Here is a 26,498-nt window from a genome sequence, read left to right as displayed (position 1 = left end):
CGCAAAGGTAAAGTATTTGTTGTTGTCTGTTTCCGGATGCAGAAACGTAGCGCATGATCTGAACCGAGACCAAGTGCCAGCTATGGCTGAGATGACGTGTAGGAACAACTAAGTTTTTCCGTAAGATAGTGGCACCATGCTTCACATACATGAAGTCCAGGAGCTATCATGGCAGAGCATAAAATGCATACCAAACTGCAAAAAAAAAAAAAAAATCCAAACCAAAACAAAAATAAAACCACCAGATGTCAAAAAGGAGGGAAATGCAATATTTAATAAAAAATAAACACTTATGTACATTTTTTTCTTGTTTTGTAATGAATAGTCTGTATTTACTTTCCCTTTAGAATTAACGTTCTTTGGACATTTAAGGTCTTAGTCATTTGTTGGAAGCTGGGACTTGGATTTCTGATTTTTTCCCACCTCTTTGCTACGAGCACTTCCAAAGCATTCTTTACAAATGCTACACTTACACGCATTACGTATTACATGCATTACATCACATGGATAGCGATATCGTTAACACAGCCGGCCGGAGGAGAGCGGTTCCCCGCTCTGGCCCTTTAAGGCCCCCGCTCCCCGCCGACTGCGGGGTGTGAGGGCAGTGACCTCACCGCTTCGACTGCGCATGCGCGCTGCGGCGCGCTCCTGGCGCAGCGGTGGGTGCTGGCGGCGCTTCGCTGCCCGGCGGGCGCGCGCCCAGGCGCTGCGATGGCGGCCGCCGTGGGTCTCTCTTCCTCGCCGGGCTCCCCCGCCGTGAGCGAGCTTTGCCAGAACGGGCGGGAGATCTTCCTGGAGGCCTCGCGGCTGCTCCTCACCTACGCGGACAACATTCTCCGGTGAGCGAGGCACGGTGGGAGGCGCCCCCTGGGGTCACCGCCCCGTGGCGGCCGGTCCGGGCGCGGTTCGCGGCCCAGCGGCCGGGCGTTGCCGCAGGGCGACGGGCCGTTCCGGCCGCTGCCCGCCTCCGCGCGTCCCGGCCGCTTCAGCCCTGCGGCGTCCGCCCTTCGCCCGCCCCTCTCGCGGGGAGCAGCTGGGGGGACTTTAAAGCCTTCGTGTCCCGAAAGCGGCCCCGGAGGTCCGTAAACGCCCCTCGCTCTCCGCGGGCGGCGGGGCCGGGGTCCGAGGGGCTCGGCTGCCCCACCGTGCAGCCGGCGCCTGGTTCCCGGCCGCGGCTCGCCGGTCTGGACTGTGCGTGGGCGCCGAAGGGGTCTGCGGGCACCGCGGGCGGCGGCGTGGCGGCAAGTCCCGCGCTGTGACCGGCGCGTCTGCAAGAAAACGGGGTCCGCGTGCGAAGTTCCTAATTCCCGTTGGGTTACTAATGCGGCTTTCGAAGTGATTTATTATCATCGAATACTCACACGCAGCACTTCATTTCTGGGCTTACAGACAGGCCGTCTCAAAGATGAGCCGCATGCTTCAATTCTGTTATGTAATACCAAAGTTCAAAACCATCTCGCTTCTTTTTGTCGTTATTTAAAAATGAGATTACTTTTCACGTAAGTGTGTAATGGCTTGGATTTTTGTTTATTGTTTGCTGATTTGTTTTGAGGGCTTTTTTTGTGTGTGTTAAACATAAAAGCCTGCATTGGCTCTGGGTCTGCAAGCATTTAAGCATCTAAAAATTAGTGGTTGCATAATAAGTAATGCTAGAACAGTAACTAGATTTTTCTGTTGCCTTTCTTTTCTGACTCAGTAAGATTGGTATCGAGAGTTAATGATAGTTGAATTTTTGCAAGGTGGCTCTGTAGGGTATATACACACCAGTGTGTACGACTAGCCTTGATGTTGTCTTCATGCAACTCAAGATGTACGAGCTGCCTCTCCCTGTCTGTATCTGGTTTGTTAACCACTTGCGAAAACCGCTGTGTGACAGAGAACAGTGACTCCTGGGTTGACTCCTTTTAAAGAAAGAGGTGAGAGAAGAAGGTTTAGGAGAGTTAAAAGAGGAACTGAGAGGCAGCCCTTCAAGAAGCAATGAGACCACAGTGATTTAACCTGTGTACCAGGAAGTTTAGCATAGCTTCCTTAGTGGACCTAAAACCATCCAGCTGAGGAATTCAATTAGAATGCTGCCAGGTGGAAGGGGATGTAAAGTTGTCTTTAAGTGTCACTGCAGACTAAGCCCTGCTGGCTAGGACTAGGGAGCACGTATTTATGAACTTAAGTTGCAAACTAAAATCTAGTTTAAAAATTAAATGCAGAAGGACATGAATTAAGTCAAAGTTTTAGATAGGTTTCATATTCTGCTTACATGCTATGAATGAAACTAAGCTTTTAAAAAAATTTCTTACAATGACTAATGCAGCTTAGTACAGTTACCTGGCTTTTAAGTGTTTACTTAATTTGCAAATGTAAGTAAAATTTTCAATTTCTTCAGGAATCCTTATGAAGAAAAATACAGATTAATTCGGATTGGAAATCCAGCGTTCTCCACGAGGCTGTTGCCTGTGAGAGGAGCAGTTGAATGTTTATTTGAGATGGGGTTTCAGGAGGTGAGTATAATTTAGTCACTTTGATGTCTTCATCAGTTTACACACTAAAATTTAAAATTGGATGTTTTCCCTCTTTCCCAGTTGCAAGGCACTAGATTTTAAGCCAATTTCTGTCTTCTTAATTGTCTTTCAATCCTTGTTTGCAAACATCTGCAGTTAGCCAACAGAAAATGTAGGTGAGGCTACTTCAGAAATCTGGTGGAGCTAGAGCTAAGCTGATCTGTGATAGGATTGGTTTTCTGCTGTTCAGGTGCACTATTAATTTGCTTAATGGTCAAATACGTATCCGTGCTGGTACAAAGGAAATGGTGGGAAACGGGGCAAAAACCCCTTCTCTTAGTAGCAGCTCACTGTTAGGTGGACAGACCTCACTGTCAGACAGTAGTTTCCATGTTGTAGATCTAGACCTTGAAACTGTCATTTGGATGAGGTGGAAAAAAACCTAAGTCCTGCTTTTCTGCTGCGTGTTCCTACCATCAGTAGAGCTTGTGTGACCCCATAGTGAGTTAGATAAGGGAAGCTGATCTGATTAAAAATTAATCTGCCAAAACAAACAAACAAAAAAAGAAATATTTTTCAGGCAATTCATGGTGCAGCTGCACAAGTACTATTGTTTTCGTGACAGCGGTGGAGGGTAACAGACTACTGAAGTACTCAGAGGATGGGACGTATTTACCCATTTGAAACGGTTGTGAAACTGTATCCTAAAATACTCCTGAGTGAATCTTGATTCTGCTGTGATCAAAAAGATGTATTTCAAAGATTGCTTTGTGTCCTGAAATGGTCCCTGTCGTGGTAGAACTTAAGCTGCCAAAGCTTGCTGAGCTAAAAGGAGCCATTGTAATTACAGGAGAGCTGAGGTGAAAACCCGACCCTTGTTTACTGGTGCAGAGCTCTTGCTCTAGCTTTGCTTTGCTTTGTCTGTTTGATGCCGTGCTTCTCTATAGGCATATACATTATGTTATTTAGGTCCAGCTGTCATGAGACCTCTGCATTCTCTTCTGGTAAAGTTAGTTAGTGTAATTGTCCCAATTTAAAAAAAAAAAAAGTGCTAAAAGAAATGGTGACCGCAGAGGGAGAAATGGTCTGCAGACTTCTTTTCATGCTGGTTCTCAGGAGATGACTTTTAATGATGTGTTTTAGCCAAGAAGTAGTCAGTATAGCTAGGGAAGCATTCAAGCAATAATAAGTAATTTTAAACATGTTATAAACTGCTACTCCTACTTCTGTCAGATCTTTAAAAACATGTTGGCTCAGTCTTATGGTTATTGTGTCACTTGAGGCTGGAGCTCACAAACTTCTCTTCAACTTGTTCCTTCTTTTGTCTCTGCCTGGTAAACCAACTTTTTCAAGTAAAAAATGAGGACTCTTCTGCTGGATTGATAAATTCCATTTAGTTTTGTGGTGATTATAAGTGTTAAAGTGAAGCACTGCCTCTGCAATGGTAGGCAAGCTAAGGTAACTGTGGATAAACGAATTACTCGGTTTAATAAATAGAAGTGCTGCAGTGGTAGAAACTGAAATTCTTAAAGTATGAATACTTCAGGATATTCATGTTTTTTGTAACCTCTTTCGTCATGTAAAATACACTGATATTTGCTTCTGTCATAATTATTAATCTTTTGTTATGCTACCAGTAATCATGTTACAATCAGAATAGGAACCCAGAAATCAAGCTGTGCACAGGTCTCAATAACAACGATGTTTCCTATCTGAAAACTGATAAAACCTAAAAGGTATTGGTACAGAAGAGAATTCCCAACAGATAAGCATTCTAGGGGCTGCTTCCCCCAACGTTTGCTCTCCTCCTGTGTTGCCTAGTGTTTTCCTGCTGTACTGTGAGAACTGGGCGTTTGTTGTTCATGCTGTCATTGCTGCTTTCTCTGCCAAACCGTAATTGCGTTGTCCATGTGTGGCTCTGCAAAACAAGTTACTAACAAAAGCATGTTATTATGAGCCCTTGTACTCTAGACTGACTGTAGGTTCTTGATCTAATAGCTTCTGCTATGAGGGACCTACAAGCTTCTGCTCTAAGGAACCTAATCTGAAGGCTGAATCCAGCCGAGCCTTAGCATGTTAACTTATAATGTAAATGATATAATAATGATATTAAATATAATAATGATATCAGTAAATGATATAGCTGTTAACAGTAGATATAAACAGCTGATCAGCTTAGACCTGTGTTAACTGCTGAATTAATTTGTCTAAATTTCAGGGAGAAACTCACCTGGTTTTCCCTAAGGAAGCTTCGATTGAGCAGCTACGTAAAATCAGAGACTTAATTGCTGGAGAGAGGAGTAGCAGACTGAATGAGTCAAATCAAACCCACAGATCAGGATCCTCAGAAACTGTGGCCAACAGTCAGATGGTTGCACATCAGCCTTCAAGACCTGACTCTGTTCTTGCCTCTGCCAGTCAGCAACCAGAAACATCACTTGTGCAGTCTCTTGAAACGGTAATTATAACCTGAAAACTTTGTAGGTGCACTGATCTTGAATATAAAGATTGAAGAAGAGTTAACTGTTGGTTGCTTAGAGAGGCTGTGTAGTCTCCACATGTGGGTGTTTTCAAGACCTGACTGGATAAAGCCCAGAGCAACTTGGTCAGACCTCATAGCTAACCCTACTTTGAGCAGGAGGTTGGACTAGAGGGATTTTTTATTTTTCCAATGGCTTCTGAAACTTTTGAGTGTTTTCTTCGGTCTCCATGCAACTTCAACATGAAACATGCCATAAATAGAATATTAGCAAGAGATTTTGTTGAAGATGTCCATAAATGTTTTATTGATCAGGGCATCATGGAAAAAAAAAGCTGATTTGTGTTGCAAAGCAACAACAAGGTGGGGGAACAGAGTGAAGGGGAAAGCTAAGACTAAGGCTGTATACTGTATTTGGTATTCGAGAGCCAGCAAAAGAACAGGAACACAACCATAATGTTTATAATTTCTGACATCTTAGTCCATGCATTATGGCCTCTGTTTGTAGCCTTTGAGGGCTTTCTTCTTTCACATGACTGTTGTGAGAGACAGGAACTTAGCCAGGAAAGGACAAATTTATAGTTATTTAGGTTGTGTTTCCCTTGTCCAAGAGGTTGAGATCAAGTTTCTTGTCAAGACAGAGAGGCAGAGACCTTTCGTCTGATGCTACCTGGCCTGATGAGAAAAGACTCTTAACTTCATTTTTCAAAGTTGTATGAGGTGTTATGCCTTTTGTTGAAAAGTTTGAAGGATTCTTTGGTTTAGCTTTCTACAGAGTTTTTCCCCCTACAACCAGTGTCACTTCAGGCTTAAAGTTGGTGTAAGATGAATACTTCCAAAAGCTTGCTTCTTGTACATCCTTAAACAGAATTTGTCTCTTTTGAATTATGATGATATTAGTGTGATATTTAAGATATGAATTATGATATTATTATATTATCAGTATATTGCTGGATGCTGAACTGTGACTTACTATTTCTTCCCAACACCTTCCCAAGATCAGTGGAAGAGAAATGTCAAAGCATAGATTGAAGTGATGACTTCTGGGAAGAGGCAATACTCTTGACTTATCACCCATATTGTCCTTTGGGAAAGGAACTGTTGTAGGCACTTGAATGTTGAGCCATTTAATCTAGTTATCTTAGCATGCCAGTAGTTGCCTTTAAAATGTACTGACTGGGTTTGTGGGTGGTTTTTTTTTTTTGTTTACTACTTGGGTTTTACTATTTCAGCCACTTCTGCAATGGTGATTGGAAGTGATTATGATACCTCTAGAGTGACTTGCGTCAGTACTGAAAGCTTTAAAAGTTGTGTTGATCTTGCAATGAGAAAAACGTTGCAGATTTCAAGTTGACACTTGATGTATTCTGAGGTTAATCCTTCTTGTTTTGTTTGCAGTTATTCTGCCCTGTCTTATGCTGCCTATCAGAGTTGTGGATCCATTTCTCTGCAACTATTGTTTTTTCATGCTTCGTGAGATTCAACATGGGTGGTGGGACCAAACTTACAATTTAGAGACCTTGCTAATGCAATGTTGGCATTCTATTAGAATGCTGTATTTCAGCTGATCTTTTCAGGGAATTACAGGTCTGTAAAGTCTGGGTTGATTGGAAGGAAGTCCATAAAATACCTTCTGGCTATGACTTGGCCATTTTGCTTGTACTGCAGTAAGTGCTTTGTTTTTCAGTGAGTATGCTGCAGAGGTGTGGTTTTATTGTTGTATGTGCTGCTGTCAGATGGCAGAGAGATTTAGTGTCTTTTGTAGTGCAAGCATTTTTATTTCTTGCCTACGCGTTACACCTGTGATTCATGGGTGTCCTAGTAAGCACAGGGAAAAATGGACTGCTTGAGATAGCACAGGAATATTCCTAAGTGGCACTGTTTTAGGGACCTAACCCATCATTATTTTGCCTCATCTGTGACTCTTCTGTGTTTCTTATTGTAAGGTGTTCTTGAGACTTGGAAAAAGGAAAGCTCTGGCCAGTTATGGTTCTGGTGGATGGATTCTGATCCCTTCCTGGATGACATAGTAATTACAGAAGGAAAGAGATATCCGAACTTTAGATTTGCAGTGAGACTCACCACACATCTAGATATTTGCATAAGACTTTGTTGGTATACAGTGGATTCCATGAAACCAGTTAAGCACTACTGTAATACTGGTGGTGTTTGCCGATGTGAAAATCTGAATGTCAAAGAATCTGGGAGATTTTCTGCTGCACTGAGCAATCTCTCTGAACACTCTTTCAGGAAGCTGACAGAACATTAAGATCTCTAAGCCATTGGCAGTCCCTAACTTCCCTTATTTCTGTTCTTTCAATTTCTGTTAAGGTGAATAGTTTGGTTTATGATGTTAAACCAGTTACCTACAGCTGATGAGCTCCAGGAAGAGTGAAACCAGTTCTGTTCTGTTTCAGCAGTTATGAAAAGTAGGGACTGGTCCTTTAGTACTGTCCAGCATCAAAATAATCACTCATAATTTAAATACTCTTTTGACAGAAGTTATCTTCCAAAGGGTTCTCACACCTGTGTATTATGTTGTATTTGCTGCTGGCATCTCAGGAAAGCATGGGATTTTTGATGAAACAAAGATGGTAGTTAACGAGGCTGAAGAATGAAGCATGATCTAGCAATAGAGAAAAGGTAATTTAGCAGTACTGCAGGCTTCCCCCAAAAATATACCAGACTCGTAATTTTAAAATCTCATTTCGCTTTCTGTATTGTTCCCCTTTAAATGGGAGTGAATAGTTTGCTCAGCTATTAACTCCACTGTTATTAACTTAGCTGCTTACTTTAGTAGATACGGGTGTACCTTAAATGTAGTTGCCACTCGTGTAGTGACATGATAACTGACTAAAGAAGCCTAGTTCTTATAGTTGATTTCTAGTAAAATACATTGTTCTGTATATGGTCACAGGTCAATCTATTCAAATCTGTATCAGAGCTGATCTGTGAGAGAAAGAAGTAGAAATAGACCAGCAGCATTCATGAATAAAAAATAGAAAAGCAGCATTCATCAATAATAGAGTTCAGAGAACCGGTGCAGCAGTGCCCAGGAAATGGAATGACCTACAGGTTCTTTTGTGGATTTCAGGTAAAAGGTGTCCAGAAGAGCTGGAGCGAGAAGGGGGGAAGTCAAAAACTTTCCTGTCAGAAATGTCTTTTCTGTTCTCCCTGAATCAGTATGCTTTTCACTCAGAACACCATTCAGAATGCTCAAAATCCTTTTGCAGGCTGCAAACATCTTGAAAACACTTCAAACAAAATTTGAGCACCTCGTACTGATGTATGAGAATCCTTCTATTCAGCAGAAAGCACTAGCTTCAATTCCCCTCCAACAACTGAAAGGGAAGGCCAAGAAAAAGCTAGCACAAGCTACAAGACTGGACAAAGGTAATGCTGCCAAGTTACAATGTTATATGAAACCAGAAATGTACATCATCTAGCTGTTTGAAGGAATTTATCTACTGTGCTTTAGGTCTGTGGATTTGGTAATATATCTGCAGGTTCCAAATGCTGTCTCTAAATTAGAATTACCTTCTTACTAATTTTTAAATTTTCTACGCTCCTTACTTCTGTTATTTTTTTAATTTCATTTTCGTCATCCATCCTTTACTGCTTTCAGATAGAAATTTTGAACTCTTAATTTCTGGTTTAGTGGTAAACAATGCTAGGGAAACAAATGGGCTGAGCATGTACTGTTATATTCCTTGCACCTAGAGTGAAATAGCTGCAACAAGAGGAGGGGAGCTTCTTGTTCGAGTAGTCATTGTTCATAATAAGTAAAAATGGAAGTTTTACCACAATTAAAGTCAGATTTTCTTCTTTGATTAACAGATGATCTTTTCTCATGCACTTTATGATCTTGGCAATGTGTGCTTATTTAGGGCTCCCACAGAGTCTTTTGTACCAAAAACTACTTCAGCTTCAGAGGAAGATGTGAATTGAGCTTAAAGAAGTAAAATGTACATCTTACCTAGTCTTTCTTCACCATCCTGAAAACAGAGGTAGTGCACAAATTTGGTGCAGCTTCCTTCAACTTCCTTTAAACAGCTTTTTTATAAAGTATCTTCATTATGGGGTTGTTTAGTCTGGGGGGGGGGGAAAGGAGAGTCAGGGGAGAACTTATTGCTCTCTACAACTACCTTAAAGGAGGTTGTAGCAAGGTGGGTATCTGTCTCTTCTCTCAAGTAACAAGTGATAGGATGAGAGGAAATGGCCTCAAGTTGTGCCAGAGGAGGTTTAAATTGGATATTAGGAGAAATTTCTTCGTGAAAAGAATTGTCAAGCATTGCAACAGGCTGCCCAGGGAAGCGGTTGAGTCACCATGCCTGGAGGAATTTAAAAGATGTGTAGATGTGATGCTTAGGGACATGGTTTATTGATGGACTTGGCAGTGTCAGGTGAACAGTTGGACTCGATTATCATCAAGGTTTCTTCCAACCTAAACAATTCTATGATTAGTCAGACCTGTCTGCATTGTGACTACAAGTATGCTGTAAGTATGTGAAATAACCAAGTATTAGTAGCTATGATTGCAGTGTGGCCTAGATGATGGGGTTAATGGGAGGACTTGAATTTTCATGAATCTGAGAAGGAAGAGTATCTCTCTCGGCATTGGAGCAGAATATACATTTAAAGACTGTAAGGAGTTAGAAGGGATAGATCTCTTTTGGAAGACTGGATTTTTAGGTATGTTAATTAGGTAAAGGGGGGATTATTTCGGGGTGGCGGGCTAGTGACAGTGTGTGAGTAGATTCCAACACCTGTTGTGAACACAGGAAAATGGGCCAGAAGAGTCTGGTGGTCTAGTGTGGTGGGATTGTCTAAAGTAGAAAAATAAAGGCATCTTGTGTCCAGCTTGTGTAAACTGACAAAAATGTGTACTTGCTGAATTTATACACAAACTCGACTTTGTTCACATGGTATATGTACCTGTTTTATAGTAATTAAGCTGTGTTTGTAGAAAGTCTGTTCATATTACAGCTGGTTGTCTAGATTGTCTGGTTGTTTGGGATTATGAAATCAAAGCAATTGTTGTTCCTAGTTTAATAGCTAAGAATAAGAAAACAATATTTGGGAGCAGAAAATGAATTAACTCTCTTAAGCCTTGGAAGAGTATGAGGAGCATGAGGAACTTCACTAGGCTTCACTGTATATCTAACTTGTTTTTCTGAGCAGTTCCTTATTCTCACTCTAGCTGTAGTGTTTAGGAGTACAGGTTTTTGTTCTTTAGATATACAGTTTAATGTTATTCAGTCTTGATGTTACTGATACTTAAAATTTTTGGTAATTAACGTTTGATCAATAGTTTTAATTACAAACCAGTTAGTAGTTGATTTTAATAATATAGAATAATAAGAAATCTTTTAATGAAAAGTGTGCTCGTATAGTAAACACATGCTGCTATGAAACTGCTGCTATGGAACTCTTGTATAGCCCTGTACCAGGACCAAAGGGATCGGTCAGAATCATCCAGTAAGGACATGTAGTACAAAGCACAAGTTGATTTGTAAACTGATTTATGATACCATGTAGTACAAAGCACAAGTTGATTTGTAAACTGATTTATGATACCTACATAGAACTAGAAGAATACATGTAGCTATCAAGGTCTAGATTAATGAAGATGGAGAAAGTCAACCGTAACGGTTTCATAACAGTCTATGGGTACCTGCCAGAAACCGTGAACTTAAGCAAAAGGTAATTCCGGCAGGGGGAGATCGCGACCACCGACTCACAGACCACCTACCTATATTGCACCCCAGACTCATTTCTAGATGATTCTAACCTTGATGGCACAGAATCAGAAATGGGAGGAGAATATGCTAATGATTTTCGGGAATTTATATGTTTATGTATGATTTCCTAATGGATTTGCATATGTTAGCTCTATATAAGAAGTTTGACTTCGGTGCAAGGTGTGCACGCTAGGAGGAGATATCCCCCGTGCACCCGGCGCCGCAATAAAGAAGTGTCTGCTTATCTACATCCCATTGGTGTTGATAAGTTTCTTATTCTGGATTTTCAGTAACATTGAGAATTTAGATTTTCTTTATGTGTGCTTAAGTGACATATGAAGCTTTTTTAATAATGAGACTTCTAAAATGTAGTGAAGGCCCAGAGATGATGATTTATGTGGATACTGGAAAGTTCAGCTAAATTGTATTCCATTTGACCTAACTGTGTGTAAATTTTACAGGTGTACATGTGAATGAAGAGGACTTCCTGTTGTTGGAGCTCTTGGACTGGTTTAAGAATGACTTTTTTCATTGGGTAAATAATCTTCCTTGCAGCAGGTGTGGTGGGCAGACAGAGCCTAAAAGTAACTACCTGTTGCCTACTGATGATGATCTAAAGTGGAACGCCAGTCAAGTGGAAAATCATTACTGCAACCAGTGTCAGTTCTGTAATAGATTTCCAAGGTGAGCACACACAGATTTGCTCTGACGTTCTTCTTGTCTTTCCGGAAACAGCTTTGCATTTGTGCATTTTGTGAACAAGTGATGAGTTGCTGGTGGCAAGATTAGAGAAGCTATTTTAAGCAACATAATAGTATGGTTGATGAACCAGCAACTGCTCTATAAGATTGGAGACTTCTAAAAAAAACAATACTACTTTCTTTTACATGGCCTTGTTCTGAATACTTGTCTGAATTTTTTCTGATTTTTTTTTTTACTGTTAATTTGATGAAGTACAACTTCTAAATAAAATGTGTTAATATTGACATAATATGTAGGCAGGTTTTTGTTATTTAAAGGAAAAATTTTACTTCTGTGGGAAATCACAGAGGGTAATGAACATCTTTTGCTGAGTCTATAACAAAAGAGCAAATATCCTATTTTTTGATATTATCGCTAACTATTGAAAGGACCAGCATACAAAAATCATATTTTAAGATAAAGTCTGAGACAATTTTGAAAACTGAAAAAAAAACCCACCCAGATTCATTTCAATGCTGCTATAAACGTGATAATCATGTGAGTCAAAGTAAAAGTAGCATTCTGCTCACACTTGTGCGGTACAGCAATCATTTGTTGTCTTCTGTGGACTGAATGGCACTGAAACATGTTCAGATCATCACAAGGACAGTCACGGTGTAAAGACTTTGAAAGGTGAAATGCATTTTCAGTTATTCTGCATTTGTTTCGTTTTTCTCCTGTAGGTATAATAACCCTGAAAAACTTCTAGAAACCAGATGTGGACGCTGTGGCGAGTGGGCCAACTGTTTTACGCTGTGTTGCAGAGCTGTAGGGTTTGAAGCTAGATATGTCTGGGACTGTACAGGTATCAGTGTTCTAGAACATCGTAATGTCAATACAAACTTATGCAAAATGAGGTTATATATTTTATGTCTCTCAAGTTATTTAGCCATCAGGCAGCATATAAATTTATGCATTTTGGCAGACAAAGACAATATAAGTTCAATTTCCCATCTTGCAGAACTATATTTCATCTCAATAGGCAAGTAAGGTTAGATGATTGACTTGAGAATGATACAAACTTCAGTTGAATCTAAGAGATCATGTTCCTAAAGTAGAAAGAGAAAGCACTGGTAACTTTTCTGAATGTAGATTAACAGAAAACATGTTATTTCACCTGTCCTTCATTTAATAAATCAGGAAAAGTTACAGTATTCTGCAATATTAGAAGAGAGGATCTATCCTTATAATTATTTTTTTATTCTTGGCCTTTGTTATATAGATCATGTGTGGACTGAAGTGTATTCTTCATCTCAGAAAAGATGGCTTCACTGTGATCCTTGTGAAAATGTCTGTGATAAACCTCTTCTCTATGAAACTGGGTGGGGAAAGAAGCTCTCCTACATAATTGCATTCTCCAAAGATGAGGTAGGAGTAATGATGTTAAGAAAAAACAAACTTGCCCTGAGGCAAGTGTTACATATTCCATCTTAGTGTGATTTCTAGAGTTATTACAGGAAAACATGCTTTGATTAGCTAGCCTATTTAAACGAAGCAAGATAAATGGGAATTTTTGGTGGCTTTATTTTCTTGTTCCACTTGTGCTTGAGGTTGTTGATGTCACCTGGAGATACAGCTGTAAGCATGAAGAAGTTCTCTCTAGAAGGACAGCACTCAGTGAAGCTACACTACGTGAAACAATTAATGCACTAAATAAAACGGTACGTAGCTTTTCTTAAATGGGTTTCTAAGTGAAATGTAAGTGTCTTTCTGGAATGCGAAGTCCTTGAACAAAAGTGCATTGACATTCTTATCAGATTTCTATGGAATGTAAAATGCTGCTGAACTATACAGACCTCATTTTACACTGAATACATAAGAAACAGTTACAGTGCTGAACTTAGGTGAAATAAGATAAAGAATAGTATGTAGAAGGATTACTATATAATCTCTTACATAGTGCAGTGTGTGTGTGTGTATATATGTATAAAATATATACCGTGTGTGTGGATGTGTTTTCTTGATGGCTTTGGAGTAGACTTGTGATTTACCCCCAACATCTGTTGACGCACAACTGCTTTGTAGCTACGTGGACTCCTTGAGAGTGGCTGAGAATTTTCCACATCAATAATGCTATAACGTGAAAACAGTAGTATTTATAGTTACAAGAAATGTAGGCTTAACTTGTTTCCTGTGACTTTTTACAAGCTTGAGGAAGCAGGAGGAGTGATTCACAGACTGTTTCCAAGACTTTCAAGAAGTTTTGATACCATCATGTTGTGATTTAGCCTGGCCCTGCTGGCTCATGCTCCCCCACCCCCAGGGGATAAGGAAGAGAATTAAAGGGCAAAAGGGATGGACACTCATGGGTTGAGATAATAACAATTTAATAATAATATATGAATATGTATATGTGTAATGATGATGATAATGCATACAAACAAGTGATGCACAGTGTAATGGCTGACCATCTGGTGACCAATGCCTGGCCTATCCTGGCAAGCAATCCTGAAACAGCTAAGTCCCCATGCTGCAATCCCAGACGAGTGAGAGGCCCAAAAAGAGAATGAGAGAGAGATAGCACTCTGAGGGTGAGAGCCCCAGAAGAGCAAAAGCTCTTCTTTCCAGTCAACCCTCATCTATATACTGAGCATGACGTTGCATGATATGGAATACTTCATTGGCCAATTCAGCCCTCAATCCTAAGTCTAAGTTCAAATCCTAAGTCTAAGTTCAAATCATAAGTGGAGTTGTGGAGCTTCTGTCCCTGCCATGCTCCCCCCCAGACTGTTGTGCTCCTGCACGCTGGCAGAAACAGCAAGCTGAAAAGTCCTCGATGTCTCAGTGCTAACTATAAACATTAGCGTGCTATCAACACTCTTCTTATAATGAATCCCAGATTAAAACCAAAACACAGAGCTCATCTAGCTGCTAAAAAGAGAAACTAACTGTCCCAGTCAAACCCAGCTGCATATACTGTTCATGCCTAATGGAGCTATTTGGATCTGCATGTCATAGTCACAGAACCCGAGTGCACTTGAGGCCTCTCTGCTAAGCTTTTTCCACTCCCTATTCGGGACAGGATGAACTTTTCTTGATTTGATACTAGAATACCACAAAACTGTGAACCACCTGTGAGGTTCAGTTTTGCCCCACTTTCATGACTAGTTCCTGCGCATAGAAAACTTAATTCCTGTGATAGTGTACAGCTGATGACTTAATAAACAGATTATGCCTTTTCAGAGGCCTGCTGGCATGTTCTGGTTATAGCCAGACACCAAGAGTGTGAAGAATTGAACTGGACTCATGATTTCAAGCCTTGGCCTCTAATTTTTCATTACTGATTAAACATTTGAGTCACATAGCAGAATGGAGCACTGAGGTGTCCACAGATTAGCAAAATAAAAGGAGATAAAGAATCAGAAATTCAAGGTGAGGAATGCATGCACTTTGTGCAGGGTTGCAGGGATTTAATGGTATCCTCTGTGAGCATTGAACCCCTGCTGGCTACAAAACTGATCTGAGGGACCTTTATTCTGATCTACTGGTAATAGAAACCAGTCTCCAGACTCTTCGCCTCCACCACTTGTCTGTAGGGAGAGAGAACCTCAGAAACAGGGCACAAGTAAGTTGAAACACTACTGTGACAAGATTGATGGAATCAGGAAAGTATAGGCAGCTGACTCATGGACTGGCTTGCCTGACCTCCTTGTCACCTCAATGATGTCACTTAAAGAAGTCTAGAGAACTTGCAGTAAACATGCATTGCCATCTCCAAGAGATGGTGCTGCACATTGATCTATTGGCTTGTTTCCTTTTTTTCCCCCGCTTACTTTATAGGACCATGCAGCTCATGAACTGACATGAGCACTTTTCAAACAGAAAGAACAGGCATTCTGGTTGTGTTTTAAATGAGAATCTCGTTAAAAACTAAATACAGGAAAGAAAGCTATACATGCACTTCAAAGACACTTTTGTATTTCTCCTATTTTTCTTTCTCTACAAGTGGAAAATCCCAGCCCTTTCTTTTCTGTGCTGCACACTCTCTACTGCTTTCCAGTATTAAAGCTGTTTTGTGATTCTAATAGAACATCTTTGTCAGTCTTTTTGATGATATCTTATTCTGGGGAACGACTTACTCTCCCTTTCTACAGATTGAATGATACTCACACTCCCCTCTTCCCACACGCACTTCCCTTTTGCTTGCTAGCTGTCCAGAATATGTTTGATTAGCTAAATTTATTAAATTGATAATAAACTTAATTCCTGTAGGTAACTGCTCTTACTCCTTTTTTTTTTTCTTTTGCCCGTTACAGTTGTAATTGGATTTCAGGGACTTGGAGGCAGTTTGCCATGAGATTGCTAAAAGAACAGTTTTTCTTAGATTTGTCATAGTCAAAGGACCTTTCCTAAAGTTCATACTAAGGTGACAATGCAGTGGGAATAAAGGGACCATTATGAAATTGCTGTCTGAGGATCTCCACATCGTATTCAGCAGCTTCTGCAGTTAGTAGAGGGGTAAGGCAGCTCATCTCTAGAACCATCAAGACATTTTATAGCACATTTCCATTATGCTGCTCAGTCACAAGTCTCCATTTTGGCTAGTATGCAGTTTCCTTCACTGCAACCTATTCAGCAGACAACTGATGGAGGCAAAGGCCTTCACTAACTTTTCTTTTTCACATGATCTCCTAGAAACTGGTTCCCCATTAGGAGGGATTGTAGTCTTGATATCTTTTGATGCAGAGCTCCAACACTGTGTCTTTCAACCTTAATTCTCCTAAGTTACAACTTAAGAGAAGCATGATATGCAGGATACATTATTGCATAGACTGCAATATTAGTGAAAATGGAATCTAAGAGGCCGTTATTGTGCTTTCCTGCATAAAGAGCCACAGGTCTGTCCATTATTTCTCTGTATGTGTGTCTGTTTAGTGGCCAAGCGGAGACAACGTAACAGTTCAAAGGATGTCAAGTGGCTGCCACTGTTAAATGCAAAAGAGGCAAGGATTATTTAATCTATTCAGTACACTATTTTACTTCTCAGAAATACTGTGTATGTTTTATTTAGATAAGGCATTCCTAAATGGGTCTGTAACCTGTGGATTGCCAACCATCTGATGTTATTCTACAGTACCATATCACGCTCTGACTGCTAAGTGTTTCTACATCTACTTTGTGTGGGCACCGTCCTATTCCAGTCCATTGTGTGTTACCCTTATAGAAAGGGGAGAGGGCCCTGAACTTTCACTACCTTCATTGGAAATTGGATGATGGGGCAGAGAAACAATTATTTGTTTGTTCCAGGCCCTCTTTTCTTTTTGGTAGTGATTGTGAATGATTATAGCTACAGTGAGGTCAGCTCCTAAAAGGAAGACTACTGATTTATGTTGAATTGTGACCATCTCATGGCGATTGATGTGAGATGAACCAGTATTCCTTGCTTAAAATTCAATTTCTATCCTCAGATTATCTGTTGCTTACCCAGCAGTGGGGCCACTTGAATCTGTCTGCCAAAACACAGTCCTTCAAGAAGCATTGGCCACATAACTCACACATGATGCAGAACTGATTTTAAAGCTGCAGTTCACAACCTCTTTTCCTTCCTATTCCCTCTGTCTGCCAAAGAAGGGTGGGGCCTCAGCGTGTATGTGGAGAGTAATACCTTAAGAAAAACAAAAGCAGGAAGTTTGGGCCATGACAGTTGATAATGGGAGTTTGTGGAATCCATTTCAGTACATGAATGCTATTGATGACAATGTCATTTGTAGGAAATGTGGTTACACGTTTTCCCAGTGCAGGCGATGCTGGTCTCTGTGCAGAGTCTGAGCATTATATATGTCTTACAGGCTGCTAGCATTTATATGCAGGTCTACTGCGGGGTGGGGAGATGACAAGAATTAGCATACTTGTGCGCTTTACAGTTAAGGAACTTAATAATTTCTTGTATCGTACATAGAAGAGGCCTGTCTCTGAAACACCCTTTTTGTGTTGAAGCACTATTCTTTAACAGTTATTATTTTTTCCAGGTACTGTTACAACAGCTGCAGAGCAAAGGCAGCCAATTCTCAGTGGCATCACTAATTTCAGTGGTGATGACCCTTGACACTCAATTTCCCTACATCAAAGTCACTCGAGGAGAGTTGTAGATTGGTATTGTTAACTTAGGGTAGGTCATACCAGACTTTCTCTGAGATGGAGTGAGATCTGTAGTACTGCATATGGTTACGCAAAGTGCCTAGGCAAGTGTGAGATTCAGGACGGCCTGATGTTTCACGAGGAACTGCTGGAGTCACTGCTTGTCATCCATCAACACACAAGGTGTATTTCCCCCTTGCTGTGTTAGAGCTGGTATTTGGCAGCTGGAATTTGTTCAACTAGAGCTGTTTCTCATCATTTCTCTGTATCTACTTTCCTTTACCTAGTTCCACATTGCTGTCTGGAACAAAAACCCTTCAAATGCCTCTTTTCTGATCCCTAATAGCGAAACTTTTTGGGGTCAGGGCTGCTTTTGAGGTAATTGGAATGCTTATTGGCCTGAAGTTTCAGATCCTGGTGGGCTGAGTGTGCATGCCTTGGATGATTACCAAAGTAGAAAAAAAAGATGATGTGTAATCATTTGCATACTTGGTTGAATTTAATTTTCCAACCCTGTCTGGGTGCATCCACAGTTAAGGAAAAAGACTTCATATAGCAGCAGCTCTGTATAATTGACGTGAAAATCACGGAGACAAAATCCCAGCCTCTCAATTTTTTTAATTTGCATACCAAAAGAAATACCTATAGTTTTATTCATGTGAGCAAAGTAAGTGTGTTATGTAATTCTTTCTCTTTTCCAATAATTTACCTGAAAGTGTAGGTAATATGTTTTTCTCAGTTTTCTGATATCTACAAAAATGTGAATGTCATAGTGGTTTTTATGATAGAATCAGTCACTGTGAAATAACTCTTACAGAAACCAACTGAATCTTTTGTTTGGACTTAATCACAAAACCAAGCCTGCTCCCAACCAAATCATTCTACCTTAGAGAAGAAAAGTTTGACCCAATAATTATGCTTGCTTTCTCTTTCCCCCAAATAATATCAAGAACAGCTATGGTACGGGATCCACAGCATATTTTCTAGCTATTCATGTGTGCTTTATCATCCAAGCAAATGCATTATAAACATAGCACAAGCCTTATTTTAAAAGAAATGCACATATCTAGTGCATGCAAGTTCACAGAAATAGCATCGCTGTGTCGAATAACCATGAAGTTATGAGTGATTTATATTTGCACATGTGGTGTAAGATTTATGTTTCTAACAGTCAGTCTAGACTTTAAATGTTAGTCTGTTTGTTCAATTCTTTTTTTTCCCCTGTTGGAGTCACTCTAAAGCAGAGTTACACATACCTTTTTTCTGAATTTTTTACTTTATTTCTTAAATGTATTTTCAGAGACAACGATCTTTGTCAGAAAATAGAAAAAGAGAGCTCTTGGAAAGAATGATTGTGGAGCTTGTTGAATTCATTTCTCCTAAAACGCCTAAACCTGGAGAATATGGCGGAAGGACATCAGGTTCAATGGCTTGGCGAGTAGCCAGAGGTGAAATTGGTCCAGAGGTATTTAACTTTTGCACTGGTGACCACCTTAGAGGTAGCTAACTAGAGGTTCTATGATTATGATCTGCAGAGAAGTAGCACTTATGGTAGGTAGCCTACAGATTCAGTTCAAACAGTGAAATGCAAAAACATGAGGTGCGAGTTTGATGTGAATTCAGTAGACGTCCGTAAGAATATTTTGAGGATTGATGGTGATCCATTGATTCTAAAAATGTTTGGGAATTCTTGATCTAAAGTGTGTTTTGCTCTGACTAGTTAATAAAAAAATACTCTTTTTAATTAGTGTGACAGAACTAGAATGTTTAAAGCAGTTGAAAGTAATTAGGAGAATTTAAAAAAATATTTATATGTTATTAGTTACTATTGTTTACAGTCTAGAAGCAGGCTTTGACCAACTATTTTTGTTAATAAAACAATGTAGGATAAATTAGGATTGTGTAAATGGAACAATCTCTTAAATAATAATTTCGATTCATTTTTGTATCGATGTTTTTGACTATTTCCAAAAGCAGATTTTATTTTTAATTATTTTATGCTAAGATGCAGTTTCTCAGAACCATAGCCATATTTAACTTGAGCCAGCATGACAAGGTGTGACTTAGCCCATCACTTGTTATGTCAATTTTGTAGTGATCGTGTCATATAGAATGACTGACAATCCTAAATAGAACCAGTTAGGTGAAATTAATGAGTTTCATAGGATTGTTTAAGTTTGAGTAACTAAGAGTTTATTTCACTTCTCTATAGTTCAGAAGATTTAATTTCTGCTTTGCTGAAACTCAGAAGAACAATGGCAAATCTTTAAAAAAAATGTGAACAAACAAACTAATACTGTTTGTACCTGGTGTGTTTTGAAGTTGATTTGTGAACTTTCGTATACAGGCACCTGTATCTGATAGTCAAAGAATTTTGTTTGCTATTCAAAATAACCATTTACTGATTGATTGTATAAGAAATATACTCAAGATATAAGTTTTCTATTCCTAACATGTTAATGTCATGCTTAAATTTGCTAATTTTATGTTATTTTGTCAATAATTTACTTCTAAAAGTAATTATGTGAAAATTTTAAGAATAAAATTACTGCTTCCCTCTGGAAAAGGTGCAGGTCTACTGTAGGAAACTGTTTTAAAACTTTAGTTCTGCAGAAATGCTTTTGTCCGTGACCTCTGTTAAAAATTGTTGTTTTTTTTTTTTCAATTGGCGGCAAAACTGAATTGGGAAACCGTGGCATACTGTTTAAAAGTAACATAGTCTTACTGAAATGTATCAGGGAATGAAAATTCTTGTATTTTTGCCTTTTCAGGAAAGAAAAGAAGTAATTTTTATTCCCTCTGAAAAGGAGAAGACATCTAAACTCTTCCACCTCATCTACAATATAGTAGAAGATAGTTATACCCGTATTTCCAATAATAATGAAAAAATAACTGGCTGGGAAACAGGTGTTTGGAAAACAGAGTCTATTTGGAGAAAGGTTGAAACAGATTGGAAAATGGTAAGGATAGCAATTATGAAAAGCGTAGAATCTGCCCTTAAAGTGTGATAACTCTAATAAAATAGTAAACCCTTGCCAATGTTTGGCATCAAAACCTCTCTTGGCGCCCATAAACTTTAGCTGATGTTAGTAAATGTTACTGTTAAGCTTCAGGTAAGATTGCCAGATGATTTAAGAAATTAGAAAGAAAGATAACAGAATTCTCTACAGATAGGTAAAGTCCTTGCTAAAGCACCAAATTTTTAAAAGTGGCTTCCTCCTTATGATTTTGGGCAAATGCACGATACTGTTTTACTGAAAAGCAGTACTCCTCTCTCCAAAAAAGATTTTTTTTTTGGTTTTGTTTTGGAGAATAGCTTTATAGTGTATCATACCTCTTTGACACACAGCCAAAGGAAAGGAATTGTCATCCTAAATATTACAATTCCATCTGCAAGAGGCAAAAACCTGTCAGTTATCGAGATGCCCAGACTCCTTCCCATCTGTCAGAACACTGAGCAGCGGAAGAGTCATATGCTCTAAATCTAAGAAGAGGAGAACTGATGCCTGTAAGGTGGGAAGGGGTCATTTGCTAGCAAACAGCTTTTCCCATGACAGCTACCAACTGTGGATCTGAGTGTTCTTGTCAGGGACTAGAGCCCGTTATTACTTTGTTCCCGTGTCATTTGAGTAGTCCGAAAGGTCTCTGGCCAAACATTCTTCTAGCTCAGGCAATGGTTTGCTTTCCACTGATGAAAAATGGGATGAGTGTATGACTGTCTTCTGAGCTTTTCTGTGCTGGGTCTATACATGACTGACTTCCAAAATGCAATGGGGGAATAACTTGGAGAGGTTACTCTACATAAAAGTGAATAAGAGAAGAAACTGGAGAATAATACAAAAAGATGTTACAGCAGGGTAGAGAGTAACAAAAGCTCAGAATGAGGGACAACTGTTCTCTGCTTCCCTAGGATCTGCTAAAAATCTGATAGCACCTTATATCTTCAAGTCTCCAATGGTGAGTTATTCTCACTTTTGCAAGAGATATACTGTCTTTGTACTGAAACAGTTATGTCTGTTGTTCTGCTCAGCTCTACTAATCAGATAAAACAGGGAGGAGAGCCCTTCTTCCTGGTCAGTCCTCATCTGTATACTGAGCATGACATTGCATGATACGGAATACTCCATTGGCTAATTTGGCCATCAATCCTAAGTCTAAATTCAAATCATAAGGGAAGTTGTGGACCTTTTGTCCTATCTGTCCTTCCCCCAGCCTGTTGTGCTCCTGCACACTGGCAAGAACACGGCAAGCTGAAAAGTCCTTGATGTCTCGGTGCCAACTATAAAAATCAGTGTGCTATCAGCATTCTTCTCATATCGAATCTCAGACTGCAACCAAAACCCAGAGCTCTTCTAGCTGCTGAAAGGAAAAACTAACTCCGACCCCGTCAAAACCAAGACAAGAGTTCGAATGTTCTCTTTGTAATGCCTCTAGTAGATCTGAGAGGCATGGATTCAGAGTTTGATTCAGCAGCTGTCCAAGAAACTTGCCAGCCAAAGAAGCCTTCACAGAAATATTTTATCATTTAGTGTGTGATGAATGGAAAGGAATTTAAATCTAACAGCTGCAGTAAAGGTAACTATAGGTATTATCCCAGTAGTAACAGAACCATTGGTTGTATATTCTGTCTTTGCAGTGTTGTTATCAAACTGATTCAGCTAGATGATCATCCTGGCCCATCTGTTAGTAGCCATCTCCATCGTATCTGTGTATTTGTGTATTTTCTTGCTATTCAGTGTCACTTGACTTTCATAAAAACTCAAAACAGATCCAAAACACAAATGTAGTCAGATTACCTAGAAGTAACTTGACATCCAGGGGTCAAACAAGCAGGCTACAGTAGGTGATAATCAGAATGTAAGAACTCCTAGGTCTGAAATCCATGGATTTCTGAAAGCTTCTTTTCCAGAAGAATTGCTCCAGTGGGAGAATTTGAATGAGTTGTGGGTTTTTTTTGTTTGGTTGGTTGGTTGGTTGTTTTTTTCCCCTGAATTCAGACTCTTTTTAGATAATACTGGAAAAAGAGTAGCCAGGTGTGAAAGTTAGAGGACAGTCAAAAAGACGCAAAAGGAAACTTGAACTTCTATTTTTCTGATTACATTCTTGGATATTATAATGGAAGATAACACAGGCTAATGTTTTAGTTTTTTATCTCTAAAAGTTTAGTGCACCTCAACTGAGTAGTAACTAATGGAGTGTTTTGGCTTTCTTACTCAAATATGGCAATTCAGTAGGATCTGATCAAGGGAAATCTCTTACTGAGGTACTTGAAAAAAAATTGTGTGGAGATCAGCACTTTCATCAACATTAAGATTATATTCACATGAAAGCAGGTTAAATTGTTACATTTTTCTAGGTAATCTTCAGTGTAACTCCTGACATCTTTGGGGTTTTATAACTTTCTGAAACAGGAGAATTAATGTTTTTATGCCTTGTACATGGTTACACTAAGATTCTGGTTTATAGTCTGTCAGTGACTTTTCTGTATTAGGGTGGGATCTTTAGTAAAACATACTACTGTGTTTTATTATCATTTTATTCAAGGTTGTTCTTTCTGGATTAAAAACTAAAGAGCTATCTAAGTCCACGCAGTATGACATTAATCAAAAGCCTGGACACGACAGAATTTTGATAAGTTTTCTTAACTAAGGATTCTGAAAGGATCATGGCAGTTTTGACTCCTTAATCTGTAATGTCGATTATCTTGGTTTGCCAATAATAGATGCTAGACTTGAAAGCATCATCGGACACTTAGTACAAACTCTTTTGAGGCTTCATAGTAACTTCAATAGATGTTAACGTATGACCTTGACTATTCAGCCAGGTGAACAGCATCAGGACTACATTAAATTGTGCAAATCTCTTAACACTTCAAATAATGTTAATGCAGGGTTTATATATGGCTAGCATGTATGATTTGCTTTAACTAAGACATGTCAAGTCCTAGAAGTGGTGTGCAGCCAGAAGCCACCTATGAAAAATCCAAAATACTGATTACAGAGTTTTCTTCATCAGCAATACTGAACAACCAAAGTGAAACTATGTGGGCCTGTGTATTTATATAAAAAACAGAAGTCTGCCTTTTTAAAAATAATAAACTTAGCTACTTTTGTGGCTTAAACTTTGCCAAGCATGTTGAAATAGATTACTGTTCCCTAGTGAAGGACTATGAACATGTACAATCACCTAACTGTGGAAAAGACTTAAGGATTCAGAATGAGATTGTATACAAAATTGTACTATGTACAGTTTTAAAGGTTCAGAGGCTTTATAAAGAGTGTGTTATCTTAACGTTTTCTGTCCTTAAGACAATTAATTAGATGTGTCTTGGTCATCTCAGTTTTTGACAGGCTGACTATGTCTTCTTTCCATTTAGGTTTATTTAGCCCGAAAAGAGGGATCGTCCTCTGCTTCCATCAGCTGGAAGTTTGAGTGCAAGTCAGTTGGTCTAAAAATAGATAACATTTCGGTTAGGACAAGCAGTCAGACATTTCAGAGTGGAAGAATAAAGTGGAGACTAAGCTCTCCAACAGCAGAAATTCCTCTGATAGGAGGTAAGTGTGATGAATTATATCATGCAGGAAAGGTATAACTGAAAATAAATAGTTTATATGGAGAGAGTGCTGTGCAAATACTAAAAATTAAATGCAAATTAATTTTGACTTTTCCAACTCGGTATTTCTTAGCAAGGTCAAGAAAATACTGTGCCTTTAATCAAAACTGGTACAAACCCAGTTTTATTAATATACACAGCCCTACCTGCAACAGAGCCGGCTTAGCAGGAACACAGTGTATCTACAGAGCGGATACAAGATACTTGTGTGTTTTACTAGGAAGGATAGATGCTTCCATGTTTGGTGGCTTCAGTCTTGACTAGATTCTCTGAACCTGAGCACTAAACAAATAATAAGTAAAAATTTGCAGCTGTTTGTTTTTTTTTTTCCTGCCACTGATTGATGAATCTGAGTAGTTGCAACTGAGATCCTTCAGCATTTATTACGAGTTACTCTTTTTAGCAGGCATTCTAGCGTTATATCGTGTCTGGAGCAATGGCTTACTGACTTGTGTATCTTTTCCTCCAATAGATAAAAATCTTTGCTCCTGTTCAGAGTTTTCTGGTGCAACAGAAGTTACGTTGGAAGCAATTCTAAATGGAGGGGATGGTGAAGCTGCATGGCAACACACACAGCTGTTTAGAGAGAGCTTAACAGGATGTGGAGAAAATTGCTTGGAGATAATTATAAAACTCCATGACCTCTGAGAACTTGAATTGAAGAGATGTTCTTTGGATTCCTTGAAGATGTTATACCATGGATACAACACGAAGATTTGGTTGGCAGTTCCTGTTTGTCCTGCTGGCAGTTATTTCCTGTTTCAGTGCTTCCATTTAGCCAACTTGAAACTGCACATGTATTGAATAGGTAAACATGACAATGAAAATTCTTCGCTTTAAAAACAAAGAAAAATTAAGGGGTGGAACCATTAAATACCCTTTTCTCAAACTTTATCATGAAAAGGAAAGAGTTTTTAGGAAGCAAAATGTGATCATAAGAGCACAGAGCAATTGTAATTGATTTTAATTTGAAGTTTTGGGGTTGACTTGCTAAGGTTTTTATAATCTGCTCCTTGGAAAAACAGTTTGAATTCTGTTTTCCTATTACAACAGGTGCTTGTGATGATTTTAAAAATATTTTAAGGAATAATCAGACTTAGACATTTTAAGAGAAAAATGATTTTATGTAATAACCAAAAGAGTTGAAATTGAGATAAATATTGAGATAAATATTGAAACAATCTTAAAATGATCTTGTTATATATCCAAGTATTAAACTTACATTTAATACTGATAAATGTTTGGAAATAAGATGGTGTGCTAGGTAAAGAAACTAATTTTGAAAGAAATGTTTGTTATGTACCTAAAATTGTCATGGCCTGTAATATGAAATTGAGACTTAAAACCAAATAAGAACATCAGATTTTTTTCTATGAAAAAATAGATTATTCATTATAAATACCTTTTAATTATATAAATTCAAATTAGCCCACTTTTAAAAAGTTTTATTAAGTGTGTAGGTTGAAATAACTTTTTAAGCTATTGTCTTGAGTTACTTTGAATGCTTTTCTCAAATTTGATGTAAAAGAATATACAAGTTTTTTGTCCCTTAATGCAGGGTTTAAATTTCTTTGCATTGAGTATAATAAAAACTGCTACCCAGGAGATGTCTGATGTAGCAGTGCTGTGAATAAAGTGAATGTTCAGATTAGATAGTCTTTATCAGAGAATTTGAGGAGAGCTATGGCTGGATTGTACAAGAAATTCTCCATTACAGGACTATAATGCAAAGTTCAAACTATATTCAGTTTTAAAATAAGTGAAAATTAGAAGTGATGTTTTCAAGATCAGTGTTTTTAAAACTTTTTGTTTCTTTTTTCTGACCCTTCCAACCACTGTATTGATTTGAAATTATTGTCAAAAATTATTTACATCGAAATAAATGTTTGACTTTTCAACAAATCTAAGCAAATGTAAAGCTATTCAGATTTTATAAGGAAACTGCATATGCACAGTAAGCATGGACATCAAAATTATACCACAGACATCTTAAAAAGTAGTAGGTTACGGCAGCTCAGGAGTGACACAATGATGTATGATAGATTATGTGCTTTGCTTCAGAATGTAAATTAATGGTTTGAGGGGAATTAGACTCACTCCCTTAATACAGAACAACATAGTGACATGGGAACTGTATGGAAGAGTGAATTTGCCAGTCTCCATTCAAAACTCCTCCTGTAATTAGTTTCAGCTAAATGCTAGTTCTGAGATTTTGAGTGGGAATCCAGCAAAAAAATATATTAGGCTAATCTGTATACTATGTTGGAAGAAAATAGGAAAAAAAAAATTACTTAGTGATATCAAACAACAAAAATGTTTCCGCTTAATGATTTTGATGACTGAAAAAGATG

The 26,498-nt window shown here is 38.7% G+C and overlaps 1 protein-coding gene across 2 annotated transcripts; it reads left to right on the top strand.

The window, feature by feature from the left end:
• Nucleotides 1–704: 704 nt before the first annotated feature.
• NGLY1 (N-glycanase 1) lies at nt 705–24,990 on the top strand. 2 transcript variants are annotated; one of them, XM_086614369.1, is made up of 12 exons: nt 705–839; nt 2,381–2,495; nt 4,714–4,953; nt 8,208–8,367; nt 11,177–11,399; nt 12,140–12,261; nt 12,679–12,824; nt 13,007–13,117; nt 18,835–18,999; nt 20,306–20,494; nt 23,911–24,088; nt 24,620–24,990. In XM_086614369.1, the coding sequence occupies exons 1-12, from the start codon at nt 712–714 to the stop codon at nt 24,793–24,795; spliced, it is 1,953 nt and encodes a 650-aa protein (XP_086470495.1). In that variant the 5' UTR covers nt 705–711; the 3' UTR covers nt 24,796–24,990. The 2 variants fall into 2 exon arrangements, with proteins under 2 accessions (XP_086470495.1, XP_086470496.1); XM_086614370.1 differs by lacking the exons at nt 23,911–24,088; nt 24,620–24,990 and adding an exon at nt 20,884–21,390.
• The last annotated feature ends 1,508 nt before the right edge of the window (nt 24,991–26,498 follow it).

This window comes from Tauraco erythrolophus, chromosome 7 (assembly GCF_009769465.1).
Source record: "Tauraco erythrolophus isolate bTauEry1 chromosome 7, bTauEry1.pri, whole genome shotgun sequence".
NCBI lineage: Eukaryota > Metazoa > Chordata > Aves > Musophagiformes > Musophagidae > Tauraco > Tauraco erythrolophus.
Note: the sequence above shows the minus strand (reverse complement) of the source record. Positions and strands in the feature narration are given on the sequence as shown.

Bases quoted from the DNA above. Each gene is read 5' to 3' on its own strand.
- NGLY1 (XM_086614369.1), top strand. From the start codon at position 712: ATGGCGGCCGCCGTGGGTCTCTCTTCCTCGCCGGGCTCCCCCGCCGTG. The intron at 12,262-12,678 runs GTATCAGTGTTC...TTTGTTATATAG, and splicing joins ATATGTCTGGGACTGTACAG to ATCATGTGTGGACTGAAGTG. The intron at 24,089-24,619 runs GTAAGTGTGATG...TTCCTCCAATAG, and splicing joins AGAAATTCCTCTGATAGGAG to ATAAAAATCTTTGCTCCTGT.